The sequence below is a fragment of the Homarus americanus genome, unplaced genomic scaffold (assembly GCF_018991925.1).
Source record: "Homarus americanus isolate GMGI-L3 unplaced genomic scaffold, GMGI_Hamer_2.0 scaffold30535, whole genome shotgun sequence".
Taxonomy (NCBI): domain Eukaryota; kingdom Metazoa; phylum Arthropoda; class Malacostraca; order Decapoda; family Nephropidae; genus Homarus; species Homarus americanus.
In genome coordinates, this window is record NW_024732440.1 from 4,719,691 (window position 1) to 4,746,929 (window position 27,239).

At 37.2% G+C, this 27,239-nt stretch overlaps 1 protein-coding gene across 1 annotated transcript in view; it reads left to right on the forward strand.

The window, feature by feature from the left end:
* Positions 1-2,717: 2,717 nt before the first annotated feature.
* The window catches only part of LOC121868776, a gene marked incomplete at its 5' end in the record, with an annotated part of 194,826 nt that continues 170,304 nt past the window's right edge, over positions 2,718-27,239 (forward strand). Inside the window, 9 exon segments of the mRNA XM_042369670.1 lie at positions 2,718-2,857; positions 3,040-3,163; positions 6,142-6,236; positions 7,294-7,501; positions 9,503-9,663; positions 17,942-18,073; positions 18,766-18,862; positions 22,538-22,600; positions 25,901-26,191. Coding sequence (XP_042225604.1) covers positions 2,718-2,857; positions 3,040-3,163; positions 6,142-6,236; positions 7,294-7,501; positions 9,503-9,663; positions 17,942-18,073; positions 18,766-18,862; positions 22,538-22,600; positions 25,901-26,191 — 1,311 coding nt within the window.

Sequence of the window (27,239 nt, forward strand, 5' to 3'; positions counted from 1 at the left end):
CAATTGCTTAGCGCCGCATTCATGTGCTTGAACAAAAATTTTTTTTATTTTTTTATTTTTTTTGCCCCACTAAAAAACTTTCGGTTTTCAGAGGTTTTCAGTTTTCGGAATTTCGGATAAGAGATTGTCAACCTGTATTAACTTTTGCATTTTAAGAAATCCTTATTGTTTTATTAATGGTAAATTAATATCAAATATTGTATATGCTATGCAGATGATACTGCTTTTATTACAGATAGTGAGAAGGCATTACAAAAACTCAAATACAGATTAGTGGAAAAAGGTAAAAAATTTGGTATAAGAATTAATGTTGTAAAGACTAAAGTAACGATCATTTTTAAATTGGAAATAAATCCTAAGATAAAAAAAAAAAACATGGTAGGCAACAAGTTGATTTTTTTTGTATTTGGGAGGTAACATAAGCTGTGATGGTAGTTGTATGGAAAACATCAAAACAAGAATAAGGCAAACAAAAACAGCATTTAATAATCTAAAACATAATGTGTTGTCTAATGGTAGACCCTGCTGCCATATGGCATCACAAAAATTTTGATCAAGTCCCAGGTTGCTGATCTGACTGGCTTTCTGCCTCATTTTCCCATAATTGCTGAGTCTCAATTGTTTCTCTTACTTCACAACACAATATATGGATTGCGTATGCAAGTCTGAGACGAATCTTTGATGGGAAAGTAACTTTGTAGCTGCTGACCCAGTTGCTTGAGGTGTTCTGTTATTAGGCCTTTTACATGCTCATCTAGGACACTCATTTGTTTCAATAAAGTTTTCCTACTATGTCCCTCCATATATCTTTGTTCCTTTACTTGTCCTCCGTTGCTTGCGTTGATGGTGGATAACGAAGCTGTGGATTACTCATCGCGATTTTTCTTTCTTCACAGTTTTCCTGTTTTTAACCAAGCATCCATTTCAAGTGCGTGAACATATTCAGTAAATAAAATATTAGACCTTCCCTCTATGAATAGATCTGACAAACTGGCTTTGTGACTGCCTTCCCACCCAAGTTCCCTGGCTCTTAATAGATTTTCAAATACTCTGTATATGTAGTGCATTCGTATTGATTCAATAGCTTTATATTCTGGTAACATGTCATGGGATGAAAACAAAAGGAGAAATATGTAAATTTTTTCACTCCGATTTCGGTAAACATAATTTTACTTTCGTCCATCAGTCGGAAGGCTTCGGTACGTGAGTTCAACGATAACAATTCCAAAATGAGCATAAGTGTCACTCTGTCAGCTGGGGGGGTAGGGAGGGTGATTCCTCAACCGTTATCAGTTCAAAATGTGTTAATATGTTTGCGTTTCTACTAAGATAAATTTAATAATTCCTCCATTACTTTTTATTTCTCATGCAACACAGTCTTGGAAATGCTGCTTTAAGGGCTCCTGGTACCAATGGTGTTACGAAACATAAGGCCATTACCACTGAAATTAAGTTGGATGTGCTCAAATGTTATGAGAGGTGAACAAACAGCTGATATTACGTGTGCCCTTGAACTTAGTGAATTTACTTTATGGACTATTCGTAGTAGTGCAGAGATGATCAAGGAGAGTGCAAAGAGTGGAACATTTAATTAGTGCATCTCAGACATCGTATTCCTGAAGTTTGATTATGGAGAGAATAGAATGAATGTTCAGCACATAGATCGAACATCAAACTCACAAAAATTTTCTTATCATGTTTGTGATACAAGTAAAGGCCTGGAGTACAGGAGGTCCCCGACATACGAACGCCCGCCGATACGAATGGGGTTAAACTTGAAATTAAATGCCAGGTAGCGACGTGTCCCCCTAATATTACTTATTAAGTCATTATTAGATGTATTAATTGCCTGTATGTTGGCCTGGCGAATTGGCTAGGAATTAACATACCTAGGTAGCATTTGCTGACGTCGCATTCGAGCTATATCACAAAAACTGGTTTTTAGAAAAAAAATGGCTTTTTTTCATTTACTGTATTTTGTCATATCTATTTTTTATTTTTTTTCTTAAATTAAGTGATTTTAGATTTATATAAGGACTTAGGCTATGATATAGTGGGAGTTTAAACATTGTTTTATAAGTACCGTAAGCATATCACATGTGTTCTGGCTTATGTACAAATCTGACTTATGAACATCCTCAGGAAAGGAACCTGTTCGTAACCTGGGAACCCCCTCTATTTAATCTCCATTATTTACATTGTTTGATTTACGAATTTTTGATTTACACAACCATATTTAAGAAGGTAATTATCACTTAAATTAGGAGGGTCCTGTATAGTAGTTAGTTTATAATTTATTATTTATAGAAAATGTTAGTTTCACAACTTTTGTTGTTGGGGAAGAATTAATCTGATTATCAAATTTTTTTAAAATGTACAGCACTGCAAGGGATTTAGGGTTAGGAGAGAGAGGAACGAGGAAATCAGAGTTAAATACAATACTGCAAAGACAGTGTTTAACACTTTTGAAGAGGAGATGGTATATGTGATGTTAAATGCCATGGATGGAGTGTTTGGAAATACTGTACTGTACTGTGTCTGAATGGTCTAAATGTCATGAATCAGGGTCTAAGAACTGATGGCAAGTTGGATTAAAAAAACTTAAGCTGAGACTGTTGTATGTGGCTGAGGTTTTTTTCCCCACCTTTAATATTTGAGAAAAGAGCTAATTCACCACAATAATAAGTAATAATGATAATTTTGATGATTTTTTTTAGAGCCGCCCAAGTTTGTATATACTCCACCAGAGGAAGTTTATGAAGATGATGGTGCTGATCTTTACTTAAATTGCTCAGCTTCGGGTTCACCTAAAATAATGGTTGCATGGTACAAGGAAAATGACCCAGAGCCTATAGTGGTGAGCATTTTTATTTAATTTTTTGATGCATATTTAACTCATGGTACATACTTTACTTTCAGCAGGTTCTGTGTAGTTTACTATTGTCAGTATATCTTCATTTTTGCTTTCCATTTGGTCATTATATATAGTTAAAATATATGAAATCTTCAAAAACAGTAAGAATAACCACTGTCTTACAGTCTGATAGACTTAGTGCCATGCTGTTCATACCAAGATTCACAGTAACAGATGAAGGATCATACTATTGCCGGGCATCCTTATATGATCAGGAGATTGAGGACAGAACTGTCCTTAAACTGAGAAGTAAGTGGAGTGTTTAAAAATGTTTTTTACTTCAATAATTTGTTTCAAGGTTCTAAAGCCTTGTGCTCAATGCTAGTCTCATAACCTTTTTCTTCTTGGTACAGGCTTTCAATGGTTAGCTTTTCTTTTATTTGGATAATTAAGGTGCCTAGTGCATTGCATGTACTGTACACTAATTGAAACTAATTTTTGCACAAGGACAACAAAGTTGTAATTTAAAAGGAAAGGGTATAGAATATACAGTGAAATCATAGAGCTTGGTTGATATACTGTAATAATGAAGGAAAATAAAATGAATTTGAGGACTCAAAGTTAAAGGCAATCATTGAAGATGTAAAGTTCAGATGTAATAAATTTAGGAGATTCCCATAATTTTACAAATAAAAAAAGTATTTTGTGTTTGTCTTAGAATCTATGCTCTATACATCCCTGCAAGGCATAAAGAGACAGCTAAGAGTGCTGAAGGCCATCCTACAAGGTAGAACTGTCCTATTTTGCAAATTGAAAATGGAATAAGGTTGATAGATAAATAGGTAATGGGTACCATCAAAGACAAAAGTTTTGTCGCAGTTTTATCCAAAGATTAAATATAACTCGTGAAACATTATGAGAGCCCTCTACCACAAGGCAGAGCACACCAAAAGTTTAGCCCTTTGGCATATGTTTTCACCAAGTTTCACGACATGACTTTTGTCTTTCACTGTACATCTTAAGTCTAAGGAATATTCACATAATAATATCATCTTGTATTGTTAAATTATTTTTCCATTTGGATAAAAGATGTCATGTTTTCTTTTCAGTAAAAATACTGAACATCTAAAAGCTTTTTTTTTTCATATATTTGTCCTGTTGTTTTGTGGGAAAATTCATCTTTTTTAATTTATCCAGTAGTAAATTGGTTATCTTAATTGTCATATAAGCAAAAGCATCTATGAATAATTTCCATATGGGCTGGCACTTTGGGTAAGTTCCTATCTCCATTATCATCTCACTGCCTAGCAGTGATTAAGGATTTAGAAATGAATTAATTTGCAGATTGTGTTCTGGGGGTAAGAATTAGGTAGACTATTTTATTTTATTTTATTTTATTTTTTTATCCTCTTCATCACTGATCGGCTCGTTAGCCGCTTGGGTGATCGGTCACGTCTCTGTTACGCACTGTTGGCAAGTACTGGGCATGCATCGGCTCTTGAATGTACCTGAACCTGCTCCAGTGTTGGTCAAGTCTGGTCTTGAAAGAGCTCACACTCGGTGCCGTCACAACACTTTCTGGTAGATTGTTCCAAGAGTTCACAACTCTCGCTCCGAAAAAGTTTGCCCTCACAGTTTTCTGGACCTGCAGTTTCTTCAATCTTGAGCTGTGACCCCTTGTGGGGCAAGCGTCCGCCAGCTCCAAGTAAGGACACTCGACTGAGTAGTACCCCTTGAGATGCTTATACACCTCAATTAGGTCGCCCCTTGCCCGTCTGTAGTAAAAGCTAGGCAAGTTCAGGCGCTCCAATCTCTCAGGGTAGCTGAGGTGCCGAAGTGCAGCACCAGTCTGGTGGCCCTCCTTTGAACATTTTCAACCAACTGACAGTCCCTAGCATATCTCGAGGACCAGACGGGGCGACAGTACTCCAGAAGATTGTTACGAGGGACGGACCATCTAGACATCTGAACGACCTTCTTATAAGACCCAATAATTTATTGGTGAGTTGTCCAACCTTTTTGGGATTTTTCTGAACAGAGGGACACATCTTTCTAAGGAGATTGTTATTATTGTGTTGCCAACAACTTCTGCATCTTCAAAAGTTTATTCCAAGTGTACTATGTATTTGAAATACTGGTACATTTACAGTACAACACATTATAGTACATAGTAAGTAGAATTTCTATAAAATGGATTTACGCGGTTTTTGTTTACGCGTTTGGTCATTTACGTGGCACCTTGCCAGAATGAAATGTTTTAATTATGTGGTAAATTTCATCATTTACGCGGGTGAAGTATAATTTGTGTATTTACTGAAGATATATATGTTTTTAGCTCATAAAATATATAATTTACATTGCTGGAATCCTTACAAAATGGTGATCATTTTAAATATAAACATCCTAACATTTGCATTAGACATACAAATTTTAGATGTAATTTAAGAAGATGATGAAAATGAGCAAAAATTTTATCTTTTGTCTAAAATATATGACGTTTACATTCAAAATATTCCCTGTCCTACAAGGAATCCAGCAATGTCATTTATAATATCCTATCTTTAGTCTGAGGTATTATTTATTACTAAAAATGTAAATATACTGTTTTTTCCCAAACATTTCTCTGGTAGGGAGGGAAGGTGGGGGGTAGGGAAGGAGAGAGGGAGGGACCCAGCAAGCGTGGGAAGAAGGGGGAGTTGAGAACATTATTTGAATGGACATTAAACAGCGACTGTATTTCTCTTAAATATTAATTGTGTGTGCATACCATCATAAAATTAAGATGTTATTTTTACTACAACATACGTATTGTGTCTGAAAAAGTGTAGTTTGGGGGTTGGCCCAGTCTCTATTTCAATTAATCCCATATGTTCTGTTATTTCGTTTACGCATTTCTCGTTTTACGCGGACCTCCACGGGTTCAATTGACCGCGTAAATCCAGACTATACTGTATATTTTCTTTATTTTTAGGCCACATTAGAGTATTGTATTGTTACGATTTTTCCACAACTTTTATAGCATTATTGTTGTCTTTTAGTGTGTTTTTGTTATGAAAAGGTGCCAAAATTAAGGTTTTTGTGAACTCTAGAAATGGTTGTGGAAATCACCCTCACTGTCCCCATTCACTATGCGATTTCAAGTTCTGCAAGCTTTTCACAGAATGTAACCCTCTCCTGAAGTGAGGGTTAGGTGTATACTGTATGTTTCTACCACTTCATTATGAGGAAAGACCAGTATAAAATTTTTAATATTTTACCTTACATTAACTATTTATCTTTTTCTTAAGCCCCTCATCCCCAGGTAGAATCAGTTGTGGTATCACCTGCTGTTGTAGGGGACGACTTTACCATCACCTGCACTGTCTCTAACTGGAAAGGACAGGTAACTATTGAACATATTTCCTCCATTTTTAATAATTGAGCCCCACTGAATGATTTTTGCATGGCCATTAAAAATGGACATACAGTACAGTATTCTTATCCATATTGTATGTTAGTTTTGCATAACAGGTGTCTGATTGTCCATAAATTTTGTCATGAATAGATGGTTACAGATATTTGCATAAAAGTTCACATGGCATTGTGTCATCACTAGATGAAGTGAGAGTGAGATCCCTAGACATGATGACCTGTCAGGGTCATTGTAGATACGGCACACTGAAATATTAAATCTTAGTATACAAGGAAGCAGTGAGGACAGCATTGCATTTAACCATCTTCTCTTCTTGAGCTGTAAAGTAAGTACCCATTCGCATGAAGTGCAAAACACCAAATTCAACCCTGTGTGTCAAAGATCAAGGTTACACACAAATAAGAATTCAAAACTTTGCTCAGAATCATAGACATGCGTTTGCCATTATACAAGGTGTGCGTAAATTCTTGTTCCAGCTATAAAAGTTAATTACAACCACAAAGAGGTAGATTTATTTATTTTATTTTATTTTTTAGCATTTTTTTTTTTTTTTTTTACAAATTCAGTTTTAAATGTTCTTCAATGTTACTTTTACTGAAAACATGATTTTCTTCATATGTCTGCTTCTTTCAGTCTACTGGCTTCGTTGTGCTAAAACTCTAGGAATGTGCAGTATCGGCATACACCATCCACAATGGCTGCCAATCCTTAAAAATAAAAGACTTTTAAACATCTTTCCCCAATCTCTAGCCTGTTATTGTTAAAACTTCTAGGAATTTTCCTTCTCATAAATGTGTTGCACATTAATAATTGTTATCGCAGAAAGAGTCACAAGTAGTAAACTGAGAATAAACCTTTGAAAAGAATAACCAATCTTATAAAAATCAGGTTATTAGTTGCGTATGAGTTTACTGTATCTTATTACCTAATTGGTTTGTTTCAAAATATTATTCTGTCTGTAATTGGATGTGACTTTCGATTTGTTACTCTTATTAATATTGTTATCAAGCTGATAATATTGTTTTAGGTATTGTTCGTCCACAACAGGGAGCCTGTAAACCTAGAACAAGGCTCGCGCTATTCAGTGGACACCCAACCACAAGGACAAGTTAATGGAGAGTGGCATACTGTGGCACATGCCCTCTCAGTCAGACAAGCAACACTTGGAGACTCAGGAGTTGTGGAGTGTTACCTTACCCCAGATATTTTTGGTTCAACTGATGTTATGATTAAAGGTATGTTTAGCTATTGTTGCTGTATTGGAACCTTACAATGATAGTGTGGTGAACATAATTATATATATCCTTGCTGTTTAATAACTTCACTTTTCCCTTTGAAGAAAATATGGGTAGTTTTGTTAATTATCTTTTATTTTATATGAGCAGATTTTCTTCAATAATTATACATGCTCTACCTGTAGGGATAACAAATAGGCCCTAATTTATGAGCAAAACCCCTGAAGTTGCAAAAAAAATACAGTAGACCTCTGATTTAACATTATTGATGCAACATGACACCCTATATTACTCCCATGTTTTCAGTTTAGCACAGCCAAGTTTGATTTGGTGCAGTGTAGGCCCACAGCTCAGTCACATATAAAGCAAAAAATTTGATGTTCTCTAATTTCTATCTTCCTTGAGAACTGATCCATGGCATTTGTTGTCGAGGGATTGATCTCTCGCTCTTTCTCTACCAATAGTGGTGTCCCACGGGGTTCTGTTCTTTCACCTACTCTCTTCCTTCTTTTTATCAATGATTTACTTCACACTACAACTAATTCTATCCATTCTTACGCTGATGATTCTACTCTTCACATTTTTCCCTCCCCCCTAATTCTCAAACTAAATGTGTTTCTAGAGCTGATGCCATTTCATCTATCAATGCGGATCTGTGCAGCATCTTTGAATGAGGAGGTAGAAACTTGGTTAAATTCAACAGTAATAAAAGTCAGTATTTACCAATTACACTTTCCAAATTAAGATGATCTCCCACCAATCACATTTCAGGATGCAATGCCAAGTTCTAAAATAGATATGCTAGGCCTCACCATATCCTCTAATATGTCATGGAAGCCGCACATCCACAAAATTGCTAAAGCTGCCTCCCAAAAGCTGGGAATGCTGTACAGATGCCATAGCTACTTCACTCGTAAGCAGTTGCATCAAGTTTATAAGGGATTCATTCATTCTAACTTAGAGTACTTCTGTCCAACTGTTAGATAGGGTGGAATCAAAGGCATCTTGTCTTATTAACTCTCCTCCTTTAGTTGATAATCTCTCTTCGCCACAAAGTTGCTTCACTCTGTCTTTTATAGGTACTATAACGGGCAATGTTTGGTTGATTTGGCATCCTGTGTACCGCCGGCAAGGCCATGGGCTCGTAACGCTCGTCTTGCAGTGTCCACCGCTTCTGTGTGAATGTCGGTCACACAAGAATAACCCGTTATAGTACGTCCTTCTTTCCTCACACAGCCAAACTGTGGAATGCTGTGCCTTCTTCTGTGTTTCTCCACTCATACAATCTGTCTCACTTTAAAAAGCTGGTTTTCCAGCATCTTCGTGGTGTAGGTTAATATAGTCTTTTTTCTTCTACTGTATTTTTAATTGCTTTATTCTTTTTCTTTTCTTTTTTTTTCGCCCCCCAGGCTCCGTTGTGGGTTGATGACCTGTGCCCAGGTGGGCTAATCCCCATAAAAAAACAATAGTATTGTAATGATTTTATTTTATTTTATTTTATTTTTTTCTCAAACAAGCCTGGATAAATGATAAACATGCTGAGCTAGCAAGAGATGCTGGGTAGGTTGGCTTGCACAAGACTGAGTCCCATGCATAAGGTTGGATCAGGGGGTCAACCACGTATAAGTGGGTTCGCATATTCTGGATACACATACTTTGATACCTTACTGTATTTTGAAAATGCACAAGCTCTTACATTTAGGATCTTGTTGTTTCTATCATTTAAAGATATTCTTCTCTTCATTGCCAAGTTTGTGCAATAGAAGGGCATGGGATGGCTTATTAGAAGTTTATAAACACCTCAAGAGGTTTAAAACTCAGTCACATATACATATCTGGAGCTAGTTAATGACTGCCACATTGTTGGTCACAATCTCAAGTTAAAGGAGCTGTATGTACAGAAAACTGCCAGAGCTAAGATTTAAAATTTTAAATTAATATACCCTGAAGATTGACTAATAAATTAATTATTTTCTCAAAGATTTATGACTATTGTTTTAGAACACACTGGACTGATATCAACCCCAGAGAGTACTGACAAAATCAGTCAGCCAGACCCAACATTATCCCCTGGAAAGATTGTGGAGTTGAGGGGTCCTTCCATTGTGACGGAAGGGGCAACACTTCTACTTACTTGCCTTGTCAGCCCAGTTGTCCAACATGTAAGTATAAATTGGTTGCTTTCCTTAAACAAAGTGTAATGCTAATTTTCAAAGGAAGGCAGATATTAGATTCAATAAGCTTATCTGTATAATATAAGTACAGTATGGAGATATTGTACAAGGTAGTTTGTCAACTACTAAGAACACAGTACAGTACATTGTATTTATAGTTTGAATAGCTGTTTTATTGAAATGGAAAAAAAAGAACATTAGTTTAAACATACCTTTACTTTATTTTTTATGTATAATACTGTACTAAAATATAGTACATTGCCCGAATTACTGTACAGTAAAGCCTCAAATAATGATGGTAATGTGTCCTCCAATATTGCAGTGTAAGGTGAATCATCGTATCGTGAATCATTAATCAACAATAAAATAAAGCAATACTAATGAGATGCATTCCCAAGTGTGACCTTTTCGTATCTTTTGTGAGGCTTTTTACCCTCTTTTCCCCCAAAACAATACTGTACAATTAATGAAAAATGCAAACTATATTCTTTAAATAATGTTTATGAATGCACCTTATACAGTATAAATGAATAATAATATGGTTACACAAGAGGAGATGGGAAGCCATTGTTTCCATTAGTGTTTACAACCGGGAGTCCGGGACGATGGTTCTACATGAGAAAATTAAGAAAATATGACCCTGGTTGTAGCTGTAGTAAAATTAATGTAAAAAAATTAATATATATGTTTTAAGTAATGTTATTTAATGTAAATAAATGGAACAATAGAAGTAGCTAACCACGAATGGCAAAGAAAAAAGTGAGATGGATTGGAAACGCCAACATATACGTGCGCATTTAAGGATACCGCGTCATTTATCTTTTTAAGAATATGTACAAAAGATTCATTATTGTTTATTACTGAATATGTATTTGATTGAATTAATGTTTATATATGTGAAATGAACAATGCAATTCATTAATAATATGTAGAATATTCAAACACACAAGAGGAGACAAGACTGTTGAAGTTACAGTGTTCATTTTTGGTGGCTATCAACGAAATATGATGCGAGAGGCTCAGACAATGACACAAACGTTGTTGCTCTTTCCAGTATTTTGGGACCATCCATAAAAACAAAACAAACATAACATGCGCAGCAAAGTGGCACTTTATTCCACAACTAACACAAAACATAATAGAACATATTCACATAAATATGGGGTAACCTAGTTTATATCTAACACCCCCTCTTAAACTAGGGTACAACTCTTATAATACCAAACATACTGCAGATTAATAATACCATCTTCTACTTCTGATCTAATAAAATGGTACTTAATATCGATATGTTTTGACCTTTGATGATGTACAGGGTTTTTAGCCAATGCAATAGCTCCCTGATTATCAGCATTCAATGTTACAGGTTCTCTATTAGAATTTTGCCTATCAGTTAACAACTGTCTTAAGAAATTAGCCTCTTGCATAGCTGCTGTTAAAGCCATATATTCAGCTTCACATGAGGACAATGCTGCAACATTCTGTTTCTTAGATTTCCAAGAAATCTATGGACCATCTTCATTTAACTGGTAACTGTAACCTGTAATACTATGCCTGTCTTCCGATGCACCCCAATCTGAATCACAGTAACCAATCAATTTCAATGGGCTGTTTGATTTCCTGAACTTTAAGTTATAATGAATTGTACCTTTAACATATTTCAAAACATGTTTAGCAACTCAAAAAGTGCTTTTGTAGGCTTTGCTATATGTTGCGACAATTTTGAAACAACATAAGATAGATCCGGTCTTGTACCAGTCATTACATAGATCAAACTGCCGACAATTTTTCTGCACAATCTAGTATCACACAGTCCTTTAGAGTCACTACTAATGATTTTACTTACTTTTAAATCACATGGTATTGACTTAGGGTTGCAGTCAGACATTTTAAATCTATTAAGTATTTTCTCTAAATATTTAGTTTGATTCATCTTAATACAGTCTTCTTCAAATTTGAACTCCATACCTAAGAACCAAGATAATTTTCCTAAATCTTTCATTTTAAATTTATTACACAGGGAAAGTTTTACATCGCCAAGTATGTCACCATTACGAGCTGCAATAATTATATCGTCTACCCAGATAATAATAATTGCCTTCACCTTGTTTACAATTCTAGTATACACACAATAATCTACAAGAGATTGATGAAAACCTTCACTCAAAAGAAAATTATGTAGCATGTTGTTCCAATTTTGCCACTTAGTTTCAAACCATATAAAAATTTCTTTAATTTACAAACAAAATTTTCACCTTCTATATTACTTTTAACATAACCTTCTGGCTGTTCTAAATAAATTTCACAATCTATATCAGCATTCAAATAAAGTTGTCTTGTATTGCTTGTTGCAGTAACATCCTTATTGATGTAACACGAGCTGTTGGTGAAAAGGTTTCTTGATAGTCCACATCTTGAACTTGTGAATAGCCTTTAGCTACATGCCTAGCTTTGAATTTTTCTTCACTATCAGGACCAAGTTTCACTACATAGACCCATTTTCCACCAACTACTGATCTACCTTCAACTGGTGGCATGAGTTCATATGTGTTATTGTCTCTTAGAGCCTCCATTTCCTCATCCATAGCTTTATGCCACTGCATGGACTCTGGAGATGAGACTGCCTCTTGGTAGTTTCTTGGAATATCTGCAACTCTGTAGCAAAAATCAACAGAACACCTGGAAATATTGGAAAAGTTAGGTTCCATAACATAATCTTCCATATGTTTGGGTTTTTGTCGTTGCCTCGAAGGGTATCTGTTTTTCTGTTTTTCAGTGTCTTCTGCAGCTGTCTCATTTGTAATAACTTCAGTTTCTGGCTCTGGGTTAGGTGCTGTATATCTTTTATATTCATTTTTGACGTCTAACACCACATTTTCCTGATTAAAATTGTTACTGAATTTTACACATCTAACTCTCTTAACATCATTTATCTCTGGAAAATATACGAGATAGGCTGGACTCAGTCCATCATATCCTGTGAACACTCCTTGTTCACTGCGAGGGTCCAACTTCTTCTCGGTCTGGACATAAGCATGGCATGGACTTCCAAATACATGCATGTGACTCAGATTTGGCCTTTTTCCAGTGAACATTTCATAGGGAGTTTTTCCAATCCTCGGGTTGTAGCATCTGTTATGAATGTATCCTGAAGCTTTCGCAGCATAAGTCCATAGAGTCTTAGGTACCTTTGCTTCCAACAATAAGCATCTGGTCATATCAAAAATAGACCTCCAAGCTCGCTCCGCTGTACCATTTTGATGTGGTGAATATGGAGCAGAAAATTCATGCTTTATGTGATTTTTAATCATTAGAGTTTTAAATTAAGTGGAAGTGAATTCACCACCATTGTCAGACATTAGTCGTTTGACAGATCCATATGGAGCAGAATCCGCCAAGAATTTTTCTGTAGCTGCCAAAGTATCACTCTTAGATCTCAAAAAGTAAATCATTATCAGAGAAGTCCTCTACAAAGGAAAAGGCATACTTAAAACCTTCTCTTGCAGTAGGGTCTACAGGACCTGCTAAATCAGAGTGTACAAGTTCTAAATTGGTTGTAGCTCGCTGATCAGGTTCTCTACTTCTAAACTGAGACATTTTACCTGAAATGCATGCATTACAATCAAAATTATTCTTATTTGTAATGTTCATACCATCAGCAACATTTTCTAATTTAAGTATATCTTTCACATTACAATGACCTAAAATTTTATGCCATTCCTCAATAGTATGACTGCTGCTTTTCTGTGAGTTCACATTATTCAGATAATACAGTTTGCCATGTTTTTTAATATCAAACACTGTACTATCTGAGGCCTTCAATTCTGCAGAATTTGGGGTGAAATTTACTGATGCACCTTTCTCTGTGGCTGCTAAAATAGAAAATATATTCTGTTTATAGAAAGGAACACATAGAGCATTTTTGATTAGAACTTTATGACTATTACCATGAACATCAATAATTTCAACTCTCGCATCACCTCTACCTGATACAGTACCATTTTGCCTACTACCATCTGCCAATTCTATACAATGGTTAGAAGAATCAAAATTCTGATCAAATTTTACAAACTGGGATTTATCACTTATATGTGATGTTGCTTCACAGTCTACCAACAGGCATTGTGTATTTACATCACTACTTACATTATAAACAGAACTGACACTAGCTCTAAATGCAAGTGAATGGCTATGTTCTTCACTGTTAGTTACAGACTTTACTGAATTATTTCTGCGGCAATAATTTGTATCATGAGTAGGGGATTTGCAGTTATCACACCACCTACTAGGCTTTGCTTCATTAGGATTATATTTGTCTTTACTTCTGCACTCAGATTTTCTGTGTCCTAATTTTCCACAGGAAAAGCATTTAATATTCATATTTTTTAATTTTGTATTCATCACTTTATCTGCATCGTCACCTTGTTGTTGTTGACACTTTTCAGTTTCTTCAAAACTTCTTAATGCTACTTTAAATTCAGAGAAACTAACAGCTGTTTCTTTCTGCGTCACAACAGTAGAAAATGTCTTATATTCTAAAGGTAATCTTTTTAATAACATTGCTACAGGTAAACTGTCACTGATGGTTTCACCTGCTAGTTTCAGTGAAGCTGCTGCCATTTCAGCCCGTATCACGTAGTCGGTAATGGCCTCTTCATTGGATTTCTTGAGTGACGTCAGTTCTGTATACAAGGCAATAATTCTTGGCTTGCTGCTGCCTAGATAATGTTCACGGAGAATCATTAATGACTTCCTACCGTCATCTTTGGCATCTCGGATGATAAGAAAAAGACTTCTATCGTCGAGGTACTGGACTAGTTCTGCAAACACTTCAGCGTTCTTCTCCGTCACCTCTGCACTGTCTCCATCTGATTGACAACATTGAGAAGTTTTTGAAGTCTTAAGTGGCCTAAGAACTTCACTTCCCACAACTCATAATTGCTTTCATCACCATCAAACACCAACCTGTGCCTGGGCCCATAACCTGTTGAAGTTACAGTGTTCATTTTTGGTGGATATCAACGAAATATTATGCGAGAGGCTCAGACAATGACACAAACGATGTTGCTCTTTCCAGTATATTTTGGAACCATCCGTAAAAACAAAACAAACATAACATGGGCAGCAAAGTGGCGCTTTATTCCACAACTAACACAAAACATAATAGAACATATTCTCATAAATATGGGGTAACCTAGTTTATATCTAACAAAGACGGCATTGTTTTCGTGAGTGACAATGGTTCTACATAAGAAACTGAAGAAAATGAAACCCTGGTTGTAGCTGTAATGAACTTAATGTAAAAAATTTTTTTTTACCTGTATGTATGTTTTAAGTAATGTTATTTAATGTTAATAAATGGAACAATAGAAGTAGCTAACCACTAATGGTAAAGAAATAAAGCAAAACCTGTAATTGCATACAGGTGAAAACATATCGTCATTTCTCTACATAAGAATATGAAAGCAACACTTATTTACTGTTCATATATGTTTTAAATAATATTTACGAATGTTAAACAAAAATTCTACTCACCAACAGTGGTAAAGTCTAAAACATAAGGACAGCCAATGATGTTGTGTGAGTTTTTACTCAGATGATGAAGTCATCAGGTTCGACTCTGGTTGAAGCTTTAGCTTTCCATAAAGATGTCATAGCTGTTGCTGAAACTGTTACAGAACCTGAAGTTGTTGTTGAAACTGCTTATGATGCTGAATTTGAGGGTGTAGCTGATGATGGTTTTCTCCTTCAAATAATAAAGCTGTCAAAAGAACCTTGCACAGCTGCTTTCTTTTCTCATTATACACCTTTATATAGAGGTCATTTGCATTTATTTTAATTTTAATTCTTTGTTTTGTTAATGGATCCACTTCAGAAAATATGTTCATTGTTTGCTCCATATAATATCCACCGACCTCTCACCTTTATCATATCGTTTTAACACATCTAGTTTCTCGGGTAAGCTTATACACTTTCTATTAGCTTTTGAACCAGCACTACCATCACTTGCTCTCTTGCTCATGTTGAATAGGGATGCAAAAATGCCGTAAGAAATTTGAAAGTTTTTCTCCTTTTCCTGTTCAGATGCGTGAAAACAAAGGACCAGCTAGCTGCGAATGTTTAAAAGTATGTACTAGTGATGCTGGCGACACCACTAACAAGCCTGACAGCCTCCGTGCGCAAGGAGTGTATTTTTTTTTTTTTTAATACATCCCAGGATTAGTTATTATTTATATGAATTCATTTTTTTTTTTTTTTTTCTAATTTCGTTGTCTATACAAAGAAAATAATGGCGTAAATTGAATTGGGTCCTTTTTCCTTTTATCCTCTTCACCACTGATCGGCTCGTTAGCCGCTTGGGCGATCGGTCACGTCTCTGTCTCGCACTGTTGGCAAGTACTGGGCATGCACCGGCTCCTGAATGTACCTGAACCTGCTCCAGTGTTGGTCAAGTCTTGTCTTGAAAGAGCTCACACTCGGTGCCGTCAACACCTTCTGGTAGATTGCTCCAAGAGCTTATAACCCTCACTCCGAAAATGTTTGCCCTCACCTAAATTAACCAGGGTCTTAAATATGAATCCTTCGTTGGTAGAACGGTCGTTATCGTAGGCTTTACTGTACTTGCAATTTTTTTTTAACATTGTTGTAGCACACACACACACTGCATCCTTGACCACCAGAGGGTCAAGACCTATCCAGCACTGCTGCTGTTGCAGCAGCTGCCAGGACTAATTGTTGACCCATACCCCCAATTCCCTCCCCTCAACCCATCCTCCCCACCAGGATGTCAACAAAATCCTGCCAAATGTGGCAATTTCATTTTGAAAAGTAGTGGGATCAGTGTTAAGCAGTGATGAGGCCAGTGAAATCAGCACTAGTCAGTGGTAGTCGAGAGTCATGACCAGGTTGACCGTCACACCCACAAGTGAGATCCTACCACCCATAGTTAAGCCCCCTGGGAACTGATCATCATCATCTGACCAGGCAGTATAGTGTTAATCAGTCCACTGTGGGAACAACCATTTGTCAGATTTACAACTGGCCATGAGATACACTTAGCAGAGAATGAGGTACTGTGACACCACACTACACCACCCGGTGTCTCGTACTGCAACACCACACCACTTGGTGTCTTGTACTGTAGCACCACACCACACCACCCAGCATCTCGTACTGTAACACCACACCATGCAGTGTCTCATACTGTAACACCACACCACCCAGTGTCTCATACTGTAACACCACACCACCCAGTGTCTCATACTGTAACACCACACCACCCAGTGTTTCATGCTGTAGCACCACACCACCCAGTGTCTCATACTGTAACACCACACCACCCAGTGTCTCATACTGTAACACCACACCACCCAGTGTCTCATACTGTAACACCACACCACCCAGTGTCTCATACTGTAACACCACACCACCCAGTGTTTCATGCTGTACACCACACCACCCAGTGTCTCATACTGTAACACCACACCACCCAGTGTCTCATACTGTAACACCACACCACCCAGTGTCTCATACTGTAACACCACACCACCCAGTGTCTCATACTGTAACACCACACCACCCAGTGTCTCATACTGTAACAACACGCCACCCAGTGTCTCATACTGTAACACCACACCACCCGATGTCTCATACTGTAACACCACACCACCCAGTGTCTCATACTGTAACACCACACCACCCAGTGTCTCATACTGTAACACCACACCACCCAGTGTCTCATACTGTAACACCACACCACCCGATGTCTCCATGACCACATGAGGTCCTTCAGGTCATCTCCTAAGGACAAGTTACTGCACCATGTGGCCTACTTGACCTCACACTGCAGGCCAAGAGACCAGCCCCTGCCATCAACTGTAAGCTATAATTTGTAGGTTCAATTCATGTTCCTTCTCCTTTTAGTAATGAAAGCTTTTGTTAAATGACCCCCCCAACCCCAGTTTTGTTCAATGTATATTTTCAACCTTTTGGCTGTTGGACCTTTTCAATAAACTGTTAATTATTATTACAAACATTATTATTATTATTATTATTATTATTATTATTATTATTATTATTATTATTATTATTATTATTATTATTATTATTATTATACACACACGCATACACAGGGGGAGAGAGAGAGAGATCTTCAGAACTAGAAATGATTATGATAAATAATAGTTTAACTGCATTTTTATGAAATATGTTACAGTTCCGTATAATGCTGTTGCACTTCACATGTCTTTGTCTTGATTGATGGCAGGAGATTGTGCTGATACACGACATCTTCATACTTAATCTTGGGGATGTCAAAATAACTGAGGATCCTCGTGTTGAGGTCGTACAAGATGTATCTACTGATGGATCCAGAATACTTTACCTAAGGATAACCCAGGTATTCTTAGTTGTGCCCAATACTCTCATATAATTGTAATAACATGTATGCAGATTAGATTACCAGCCTCCTTGGTTGTAAACACAGCTTTATAGCTTTAATTAAAGGAAAGAATGCAAGCAATGTATTTGGCATAAGATCTTAGAAGTTTGAGTGAGTAAGAGAGAAGTGCAGTGTATTGACCACATACAATCTTGACAATCAAGATGTAACTTGATTTGTTTAATAGAATGCCAGGACAAAAAGGTTCTTTCCCCAAATAATTATTTTTGTTCAAGAATATGCACCTCAAAAACTTGTTTTCCTTTCTCTCAATATGTCAATGTTGTGATGGTTTTGAATTACCATTTGTGTTGAATTGCAAGCTAAAACTTTATATGACATGCCATAGGGCATGAATAAATTTAAAACTTGAAGGATCAATCACTTAAGGTGCAGTACATTTAAAACAAAAAGTCCTGTATGGAAAATTTAGTCATATGACAATTTTATAATGATGGTAACTATCATGTCAACCCACCTCCAAAATTTAATGAGGCTTTTAGCTCATACCTGATTTTTATACAACTCATTCCGCTCTAAATAATATGAATTGTCAGGCTAAACCTCTTGCTCAATTCTAACTTTTGCCATAGTAATTTGAACCAAAATTCTTTGTTCATGAGGCAAGGCTATTACTTTCTTAATAACAGGTTACAGAGAATGATGGTGGAGAATACCAGTGTGCTACATCAACGGAACCACCAGCTCATTCATCATTGAACATTATTATAAAGCCATCTGAGACTGGTAAGTAAATTTAAACTGAAGTGATTCAGAAATACAGTGGTCCCTCGATTAACGAACACAATTGGTTCCACAGAGTCAGTTGTTAACCAAAAATTTTGTTAACTGAATTTATTATTTCAATGGGATATTAGGTAATTGGTTCCAACTCACACAAAAAGTATACATACAAAGTACTGTACTGTATACTGGTAATATAATTAACAAAACATTAAATATAAACTAAATACAGTGCAATATAGTCTGGATTTATGCAGTTTTGGTTAACGCGTTTGGTCATTTAAGCAGTGCCTTGCCAGAATTGAAATGCTTTAATTACGCGGTAAATTTGGTCATTTACGCGGAGAGTGGCTGGAGGTCCAGACGCGCCGCGCCATTTTGTATTCAAGCAGCCCATGCTGGACCACAAGCTGGGGGAAGCAGCGCGAGTAAGGTTGCGCAGTATGTCTCTGTTGCGTTATCGGTGACGTCATATGACGTATCGGACTGTGATTGGGCCACGCATCCATAACTCCCACGCATTCCCTCCGCCTCTAGCTGTGATTGGTCTAATGTAACATGACGTACCCTGTCACCAGAGGGTAGAAGTCGCTGACCTAGCAGGGCCTGTCTCATTGTTCTCAGTCCACGTATACAGTTCTCTCTTGTGCCCGCTATTCCCCTCACAACTCACAATGGCTTCCGCGGGACCCCCACCACCAGAGATAAACATTGAATTACCTGGACCAAGCCATGATTGTGTGAAGGAAATCATTGAGTTGGGGGAGAAAATTAAGCTCATCCTTGACAACGACCCAGACAAGCATCGGTATGAAGCGTCTAATAACCATCTGACGAAAGTTATGGAGCCGTATATCCAGATCTATCTCGACAACATCAATGCTAGTCGTCAACGTAGTATTGAGGACTTCCTCGCCCGCAACCCACCACAACCACTGCCAGCCCAAGTCAGTGATAGTGATATTGACAGTGAGGATATAGACTTTGAGAGCTTTGTCTGGGAGGCCCTGCAAACCTCTGCGAGTAGTGAAAGTGATTCACCGGAGGGCAACTAATCTGCCCTCTGCCTCGGAACCAGCCGCCATCCACGTGTGCCGACCCAGCTTTTCTACTGACGTAAATGTTAAAAAACCTAATATTATTGATATTTCTCGTAATTATTAATTATGTGTGCATACCACCATAAAATTAAGATGTTATTTTTACTACAACGTACGTATTGTGTCAGCAAAAAGTGGAGTTTGGGGGTCGGCCTAGTCTCTCTTTCAATTAATCCCATATGTTCTGTCATTTCATTTACGAGTTTCCGTTTTACGCTGACCTCCACGGGTTCAATTGACCGCGTAAATGCAGACTATACTGTACTGTATTGTACAGTATACTATACAATAATAGATAATAAACAATAGAATACTGTATTTTAACTTGCTTTGAGTATGCATGTCGTATTCCCAGCAGCTTTGTTTACATATCAAACAGCTGATTGTAGAGGCAGTCGATGATGACATGCCATATTCTTTACAGAGTGCATTGGCTCTAATGCCTTCTTCATGTTTCATTATAATTTCTACACTGTATATTATCAAATGTTAACTAAATTTCAGAATGACCAATAATTTCAATGTAAAAATGCAAAAATATTCAAGAGACCAAGTAACTCAATGTTCACTCTACTGTAAACAAAGTTAACTGAGAAGTGTTGGCTGGTAATTCCATCAGCTGATGGGTACACAAAAACTGTTCCCTGTACTGTATACAGTATATTAACAATATGTTAACTAAATTTCAGAATAACCAATAATTTTAATATAAAAAATGCAAGAATATTCAAGAGCACAACTTTCTTGATACTTACTCCACTGGAAACAAATGTAAACATAGAACCAATTACCCCTGTACTTTTTTTTTTTACATACACACACAATCGTTCATACAGAATGTACAAAAAAATTAACAAAAGAAATGATTATCATAAGGTCAAAAACATAAAGAGATTAAACATTTCTTACATCTGCAGGAGTTAGTCTGTGATATTGAGAGGGGAATGGGGTGTGGAGTCGGGGATATCAGCCTTCCCCTACGAGGCTAAGCTGTAAGCTGTGTTGTTATTTTTAAACTCGTTATTTCAGGTAGATATACATAATTTTTTTTTTATGGTTACATACACACAAACTTTCATACAGAATGTATAAAAGAAAATGATTATCATAAGGTCAAAAACAAATAGAGAATAAAAATTTCATATGTGCTCAATAGTTAACATGCAGTGTTGAGGATTCAGCCAATTCAGTGTCCCTCATGTAGTGAAACTATTGCCAACTACCAATGCAGTATTTTTTTTTATTTGTATAATTGTTATTTATTTATTTTTATTTATTTTTCACCTCTTCACCAATTGATCGGCTTGTTAGCCGCTTGGGTGATCGGTCACGTCTCTGTTACGCACTGTTGACAAGTACTGGGCATGCACTGGCTCCTGAATGTACCTGAACCTGCTCCAGTGTTGGTCAAGTCTGGTCTTGAAAGAGCTCACACTCGGTGCCATCACAACACTTTCTGGTAGATTGTTCCAAGAGTTCACAACTCTCACTCCGAAAAAGTTTGCCCTCACAGTTTTCTGGACCTGCGGCTTCTTCATTCTTGAGCTGTGACCCCTTATGGGGCGAGCGTCTGCCAGCTCCAAGTAAGGACACTCGACTGAGTAGTGCTCCCTGAGATGCTTATACACCTCAACCAGGTCACCCCTTGCCCTTCTGTAGTATAAGCTAGGCAAGTTATGACGCTCCAATCTCTCAGGGTAGTTTAGGTGCCGAAGTGCAGGCACCAGTCTGGTGGCCCTCCTTTGAACATTTTCAACCAACTGAATGTCCCTAGCATATCTTGGGGACCAGACAGGGTGACAGTACTCCAGATGGGGAAGCACTTCACTCTTGAAGATCGTTACGACGAACGGACCATCTAGTTATCTGAACGACCTTCTTATAGGACCAAATAATTTATTTGACTGATTTACCTTCTTCCCACAATGGCCCGAGAACTTCAGTTCATTGTCAACACACACCTAAGTCCTTCTCACATTCAGTCTCAAATAGTGCAGTTTCTTCATCCCGTTGAGACATGTGATACGCCTCCTTACCGTTGGTATGCCCCAGGTGCATCCTCTTTCACTTCGTGACATTGAATCTCAGCAGCCATTTCTTTAACCATTCTGGGAGCTCACAGAGATCATTCTGCAGGTCTTCACAGTCCGCATGGTTCTTTATTTCTCGAAATAACTTGGCATCATCGGTAAACATTTACTGGTACTGTACTATAGTATACGCATGACCCTTGTTCCTAATAGCTTTGGATAATGAGGTATATACAGTATATAAAAAAATGTGTGGTGAAAGTTGCCAGCTGGGAACTCATCCCACCTTATTTACATTAATTCTCATTGGGAAAGTTGCCCTGATACTCAGAAATTCCTTATTTGTAATGACTTTTAGGAATGTATCCTTTGCGATAGATACCTGGGGTATTCCTATATGTACACTGTAATAATAAAAGCATTCCTTGATATAGGAGGATCAGTGTAGGAATGGTTTTTCAGGAACAGAACCCTTTTGTAGATTGGGAGATGTCTGTACTAGAAAGGTTTTTGTCATAAATCCTAAATTCTACATTAATATTTTTCAGAAATTCCAGTGGGGAGCGTTACTGAGACACCAGACCCTCACACAACGGAGGATTATACCTCAGGTGATTATTATGTCAAAATTGAAAGTTTTCTAATTTTACACCTGAAAATCATGATAGCAATACATTGCATAGCTTCTTTTGTATGTATCAGAACAATTTTTATTTCTCAGTCTTCTATTATGAACGGGTGACACACTGGATGTACCCAAGAATGTCTGCGGGTAATTTTAAAGTTGCTGGCATTTCGCGGCTGGGACAGGGAGCCATTCGTTATAGAATTGAATTGTATTGAATTGTAACAGTATATTTAGCCAGAAAAATGCAGATACAGAGTGGATAGTAATAACAATATTAACATGGCTGAGCCAGTTGAGAACCTGAGCACTCTTTGAGGCACCTGATATATACTATACATTTATCTCAAGGAAGTATTATGTAACATTTAGTATCATCTGGAATAGTACAATAGCATGGTAGTAATAAGTACATCTCATAGTGTTACCACGGTTATCCTTTAACTGTATTATAAATATATGTGCGTGTGTGTAGACACACACACACACACACACACACACACATATATATATATATGCAAGTAAATCACTGTAGGTACGCATGATCTAGGTATATGCTGATAACCACAAGGAAAGAAGAAAACACGAAGTTCCCAAGCGCTTTCGTGTAATTCACATCTTCAGGGGTGAGTACAGACTAAGGAGGAGTACAAAACAAGGTGTATATATACAGAGGAGGGTGAGACCAGGTCCACAATGGTCAGGTATGAGGTAATGACCCTACTAATCTTTAAATAGCACGGCAACGGTCGGTAATCAGGTCAGAGGGTAAGGTGACCCAACCTTCTCACCTGGTTACAAATCTTCTTAATTACAAAATTATTCAGTTTGTACATGCCATTACTCAAATTCATGTTGAATGCTTCGGTATGTTTAATGAGACTAGATTCTATGATGTTCCTACTATCAATTGAATTACAAGGTAATATTGAGGAGGCATTATCCCAGTCAATGCAATGCTTGTTATCCCTCAAATGAACAAACAGAGCATTGGATTCCTGGCCTGTCCTAACACTATATTTATGTTGTTTAAGTCTAGTTACAAGATCTTTACCTGTCTGGCCTAAGCTAAACATATTACATTCCTTGCAAGGAACTTTATAAATGCAACCAATTGTGTTGTTGTGGGAGTTCTTGATTAACATTTGTTTAACAGTGCATGAGTTTTTAAATGCCACATTGACTTTCCAGGTTTTTAGTTGTAAAGGAATGTGTGAGAAATTTTTGTGAAATGGTAATATTAAGATATTCTTATGGTCATGGGTGGGCTTGGGATCAGTTCTATAAAATGTTTTCTTAGTAATGTTTAGGCATTTGTCTATGAAAGATCTAGGGTATTTAAGGTTTGAGCCAATATTATAGATATATTTATATTCCTCATCAATGAATTCCGGACTGCAAATTCTCAAAGCACGTAAAAACATTGTTGAAAATACTGACTGTTTGACTCTATTATGGTGGGCAGAATAATAATGAATGTATGAACACACATTAGTTGGTTTTCTATAAATACTGAACTTAAAAGTGTTGCCTATTCAGGTCGGCCCTGGGGTCCACAACCTTCCCGACCAGTGGGACCCATTCGAGAAGGCCCCGCTTCAATATTAATATCAACTGACATATGAGAATAAAATAGAATGAATAAAACAGATCAAGAATGAGTATGGTTATATTTGTTGTGTTGTCAATAGTAAGAGAGACAATTGAGACCCTGCAATTGTGTGTAAATGAGGCAGAAAGATAGATCAGCAACCTGGGACTTGGTTACAATTTTCATAATGCCATATGGGAGCAGGGTCTACCATTAGACAATATACTGTACATAATGTACAATATATTGTCTAATGGTAGACCCAGGTGGTAGTGTCTCCCTGTTTGGTAGCACTTCAAAGTTTTGCCTGTGATGCCATGCTCTAGGATTTTAGAGTCTAGCTATGCATGTGGGACCTTCTCAGTTATCCTAGAAAAATTATATACAACACATTTACTGGTAGACCTTGGTCCATGTAGTCTGTTACCATTTCAAGGAAAATGAGTAAGTTTGTCAGGCAGGATCTTTGGTCATTTGATGACCATGAGAATGCATTCTCACTGCTTGAGTCTTATTTATCAGAGATGATCTCAGTGTGTGTGATGGTTGGTGAAACCATTTTGCCCCTAAGAGGAACAATCATTGGGGCATTTAGGCATGATTGCGTAACATACGAAGTTGGAAATAACGAAAAACCCAGTTTCTACCAATCATTGCTGGTCCATCACCACTCTTATTGTCTTATTATGCCTTATCACATCAAGCTGCCCCTCTTAGGGACAGCACAAGAGGAACTGTCACTATGGCATTTAGGCATGATTGCATAACACACAAAGTTGGAAATAAGAAATAAAAGCACAAAATCAGAGACACATTGTAAGTAACAAGAATTCGCACCATGCCACCGCCCACCAAATTTAAAAGAGCTTTGCCGCTCCAACCCCTGATCGTCGGATCTCCTGAATATCAACAAAAACGTACGGCGTATGTCCTCAATATGTAATCATCGGCTATGCGAATTGGCGATTAATGGGACATTGGTTTTCTGGGTATACCTGTAGGTATATGAATGATAGAAGTCGAACTTTCACTATTTGTGATCTATTATTGTAGTATTGCACTGCACATTATTTCTTTTTATCTTCAAGTCTTTGACTTTGTAGTGTTTCGGGCACTAGTGAATTCTTCAGAAGAACTGGCACTTTTGAGAAACAAAAGACCAGCTATTATTATTATTATTATTTAATAAGGATAATGAAATAATTGTATAAACGTGAGATACGTTATGAAGGGGTAACATTGTGGTTTCAAGGGTTAAGGAATGTGTGTAGAGCAGACATCGTAAGGGTTGATGAATGGTAATCTAATTATTAATGCCCATATTGTACCACTTTGCAGCTGTAAGTGTTACATATGAAATAAAAATAAATTACACATGATGCAATCTGTAAAATAAAATAAAAACATAGTGGAGGAAATAGAATGGGGAGTGTGTTTTGGAAATAAGGAGGCATTATTTATTATTTATTTTATTTTTATTATTTGGAAGCATTTTGTGTGTTTTTAGTGCAGTTTAAGGAGTTTCACTTCTATATTTTCTTCTGTTGATAGAGAGAAGGGGGTAGGATAGATATCAAAGTTTTGATTAAAATGGACAAAAAAAGAATTAACAAGGCAGAGTGCTGAGACTGCCCAATGATTTTAGGAAGCTGAGAGTTTGCAAGGTGTTATATTAAAATTTATGACTTTCAACAGCACCTGGACTACCAGTGATTGAAGGTCTGATACAGGGGGAAAAGGTGGAAGTTGGAAGTTATTTAAAGCTGACATGCATTAGTTATGAAGGTTTCCCACTTGCAACACTGAAATGGTATAAGAACACAGAAGAACTACCTTCTGAGACTCGGTACCTAGGGGACAGATCAGAGGCAGATCTGTATATTGAGGTGCAAGAGTCAGATGATGGAGCAGAATATCACTGTGAAGCATCCAACTTTGTTACAACAGTACCACTCACGGCAGCAATAGTTCTCACCATTAACAAAGGTAAATGGTTACTTTTTATAAGATTAAAAGTTTATTGCTACTTTTGATTTGTTCACTCATTCATTTCACACGTATTCTGTAAATTCCTGTGCATCAAGTTGCATTTAACTGGGGGGGGGGGGTATGAATTATCCACTTATATAAATATTATAACTAGGATTGTGAACATTCTTACAGCTTATCCACAATTATGTAGGGGATGTAATGTAGGTCAAATTTGGCTTAACACACTTGCATAAGTTAGTCAGAATTACCTAATGGCAGCTTTCCATGCTGCATGGTCTCTTGTAACTTCTTTATCAGGTTTTAATCTTTTAAGGTTATTTCATATAGCCTCTTCCCATGTCATTCATGGCCTACCTCTAACTCTCTCCCCAACTACATTCAGATTCTTGTATGTCTTGACACAGTTAGTCTCCTTATTGCAACCTGTGGTAAAATGGCCAGCATGCTCGCCTCGCAAGCGAGCGGACCCGGTTTTGATCCCTGGGCAGGGTGAAACTATGGGCAAGTTTCTTTACACCATTTACCTCTGTTTACCCAGCAGTAATTGGGAAAGTGGATGTTAATCGATTTGCGGATCATGTTCCGTGGTAATGGTTAGCCAGTGCAGTTGGCGAGTTGTCCGGTCTTCTAGGACTATTCCTTGACACTGGGTTATACAACTCATTAACTTAAAGTGTGGTTGTTGTGTTGGTGACAGCTTCTACACCTTAAACTAATTCACGCCTAGGTGGCCCTTGGGCCGGCCATCCTCGTTACACGAGGGGTAACCATTATTATTATTATAGTCTCCTTCATTGTCTCTACGTGTACAATCCACCTCATCCTACTTTAACACAAAACCTGTTCTCATTTCAGCTTGCTCATGCCTGCATATGTTATCCTCATTAACTGCCCTTGTTTCACCTCCATGCAAGTTCACATTTCTCATGCTGGTTGCAAACATCTTCCCTTTCACAGAAAGAGAATGTCCGCTTGCTGTCAATAAAGGCAACACCTCCCTAAAGTCCTTCCAACCACTTCTTACTCTTGCAAAAGAGTTAAC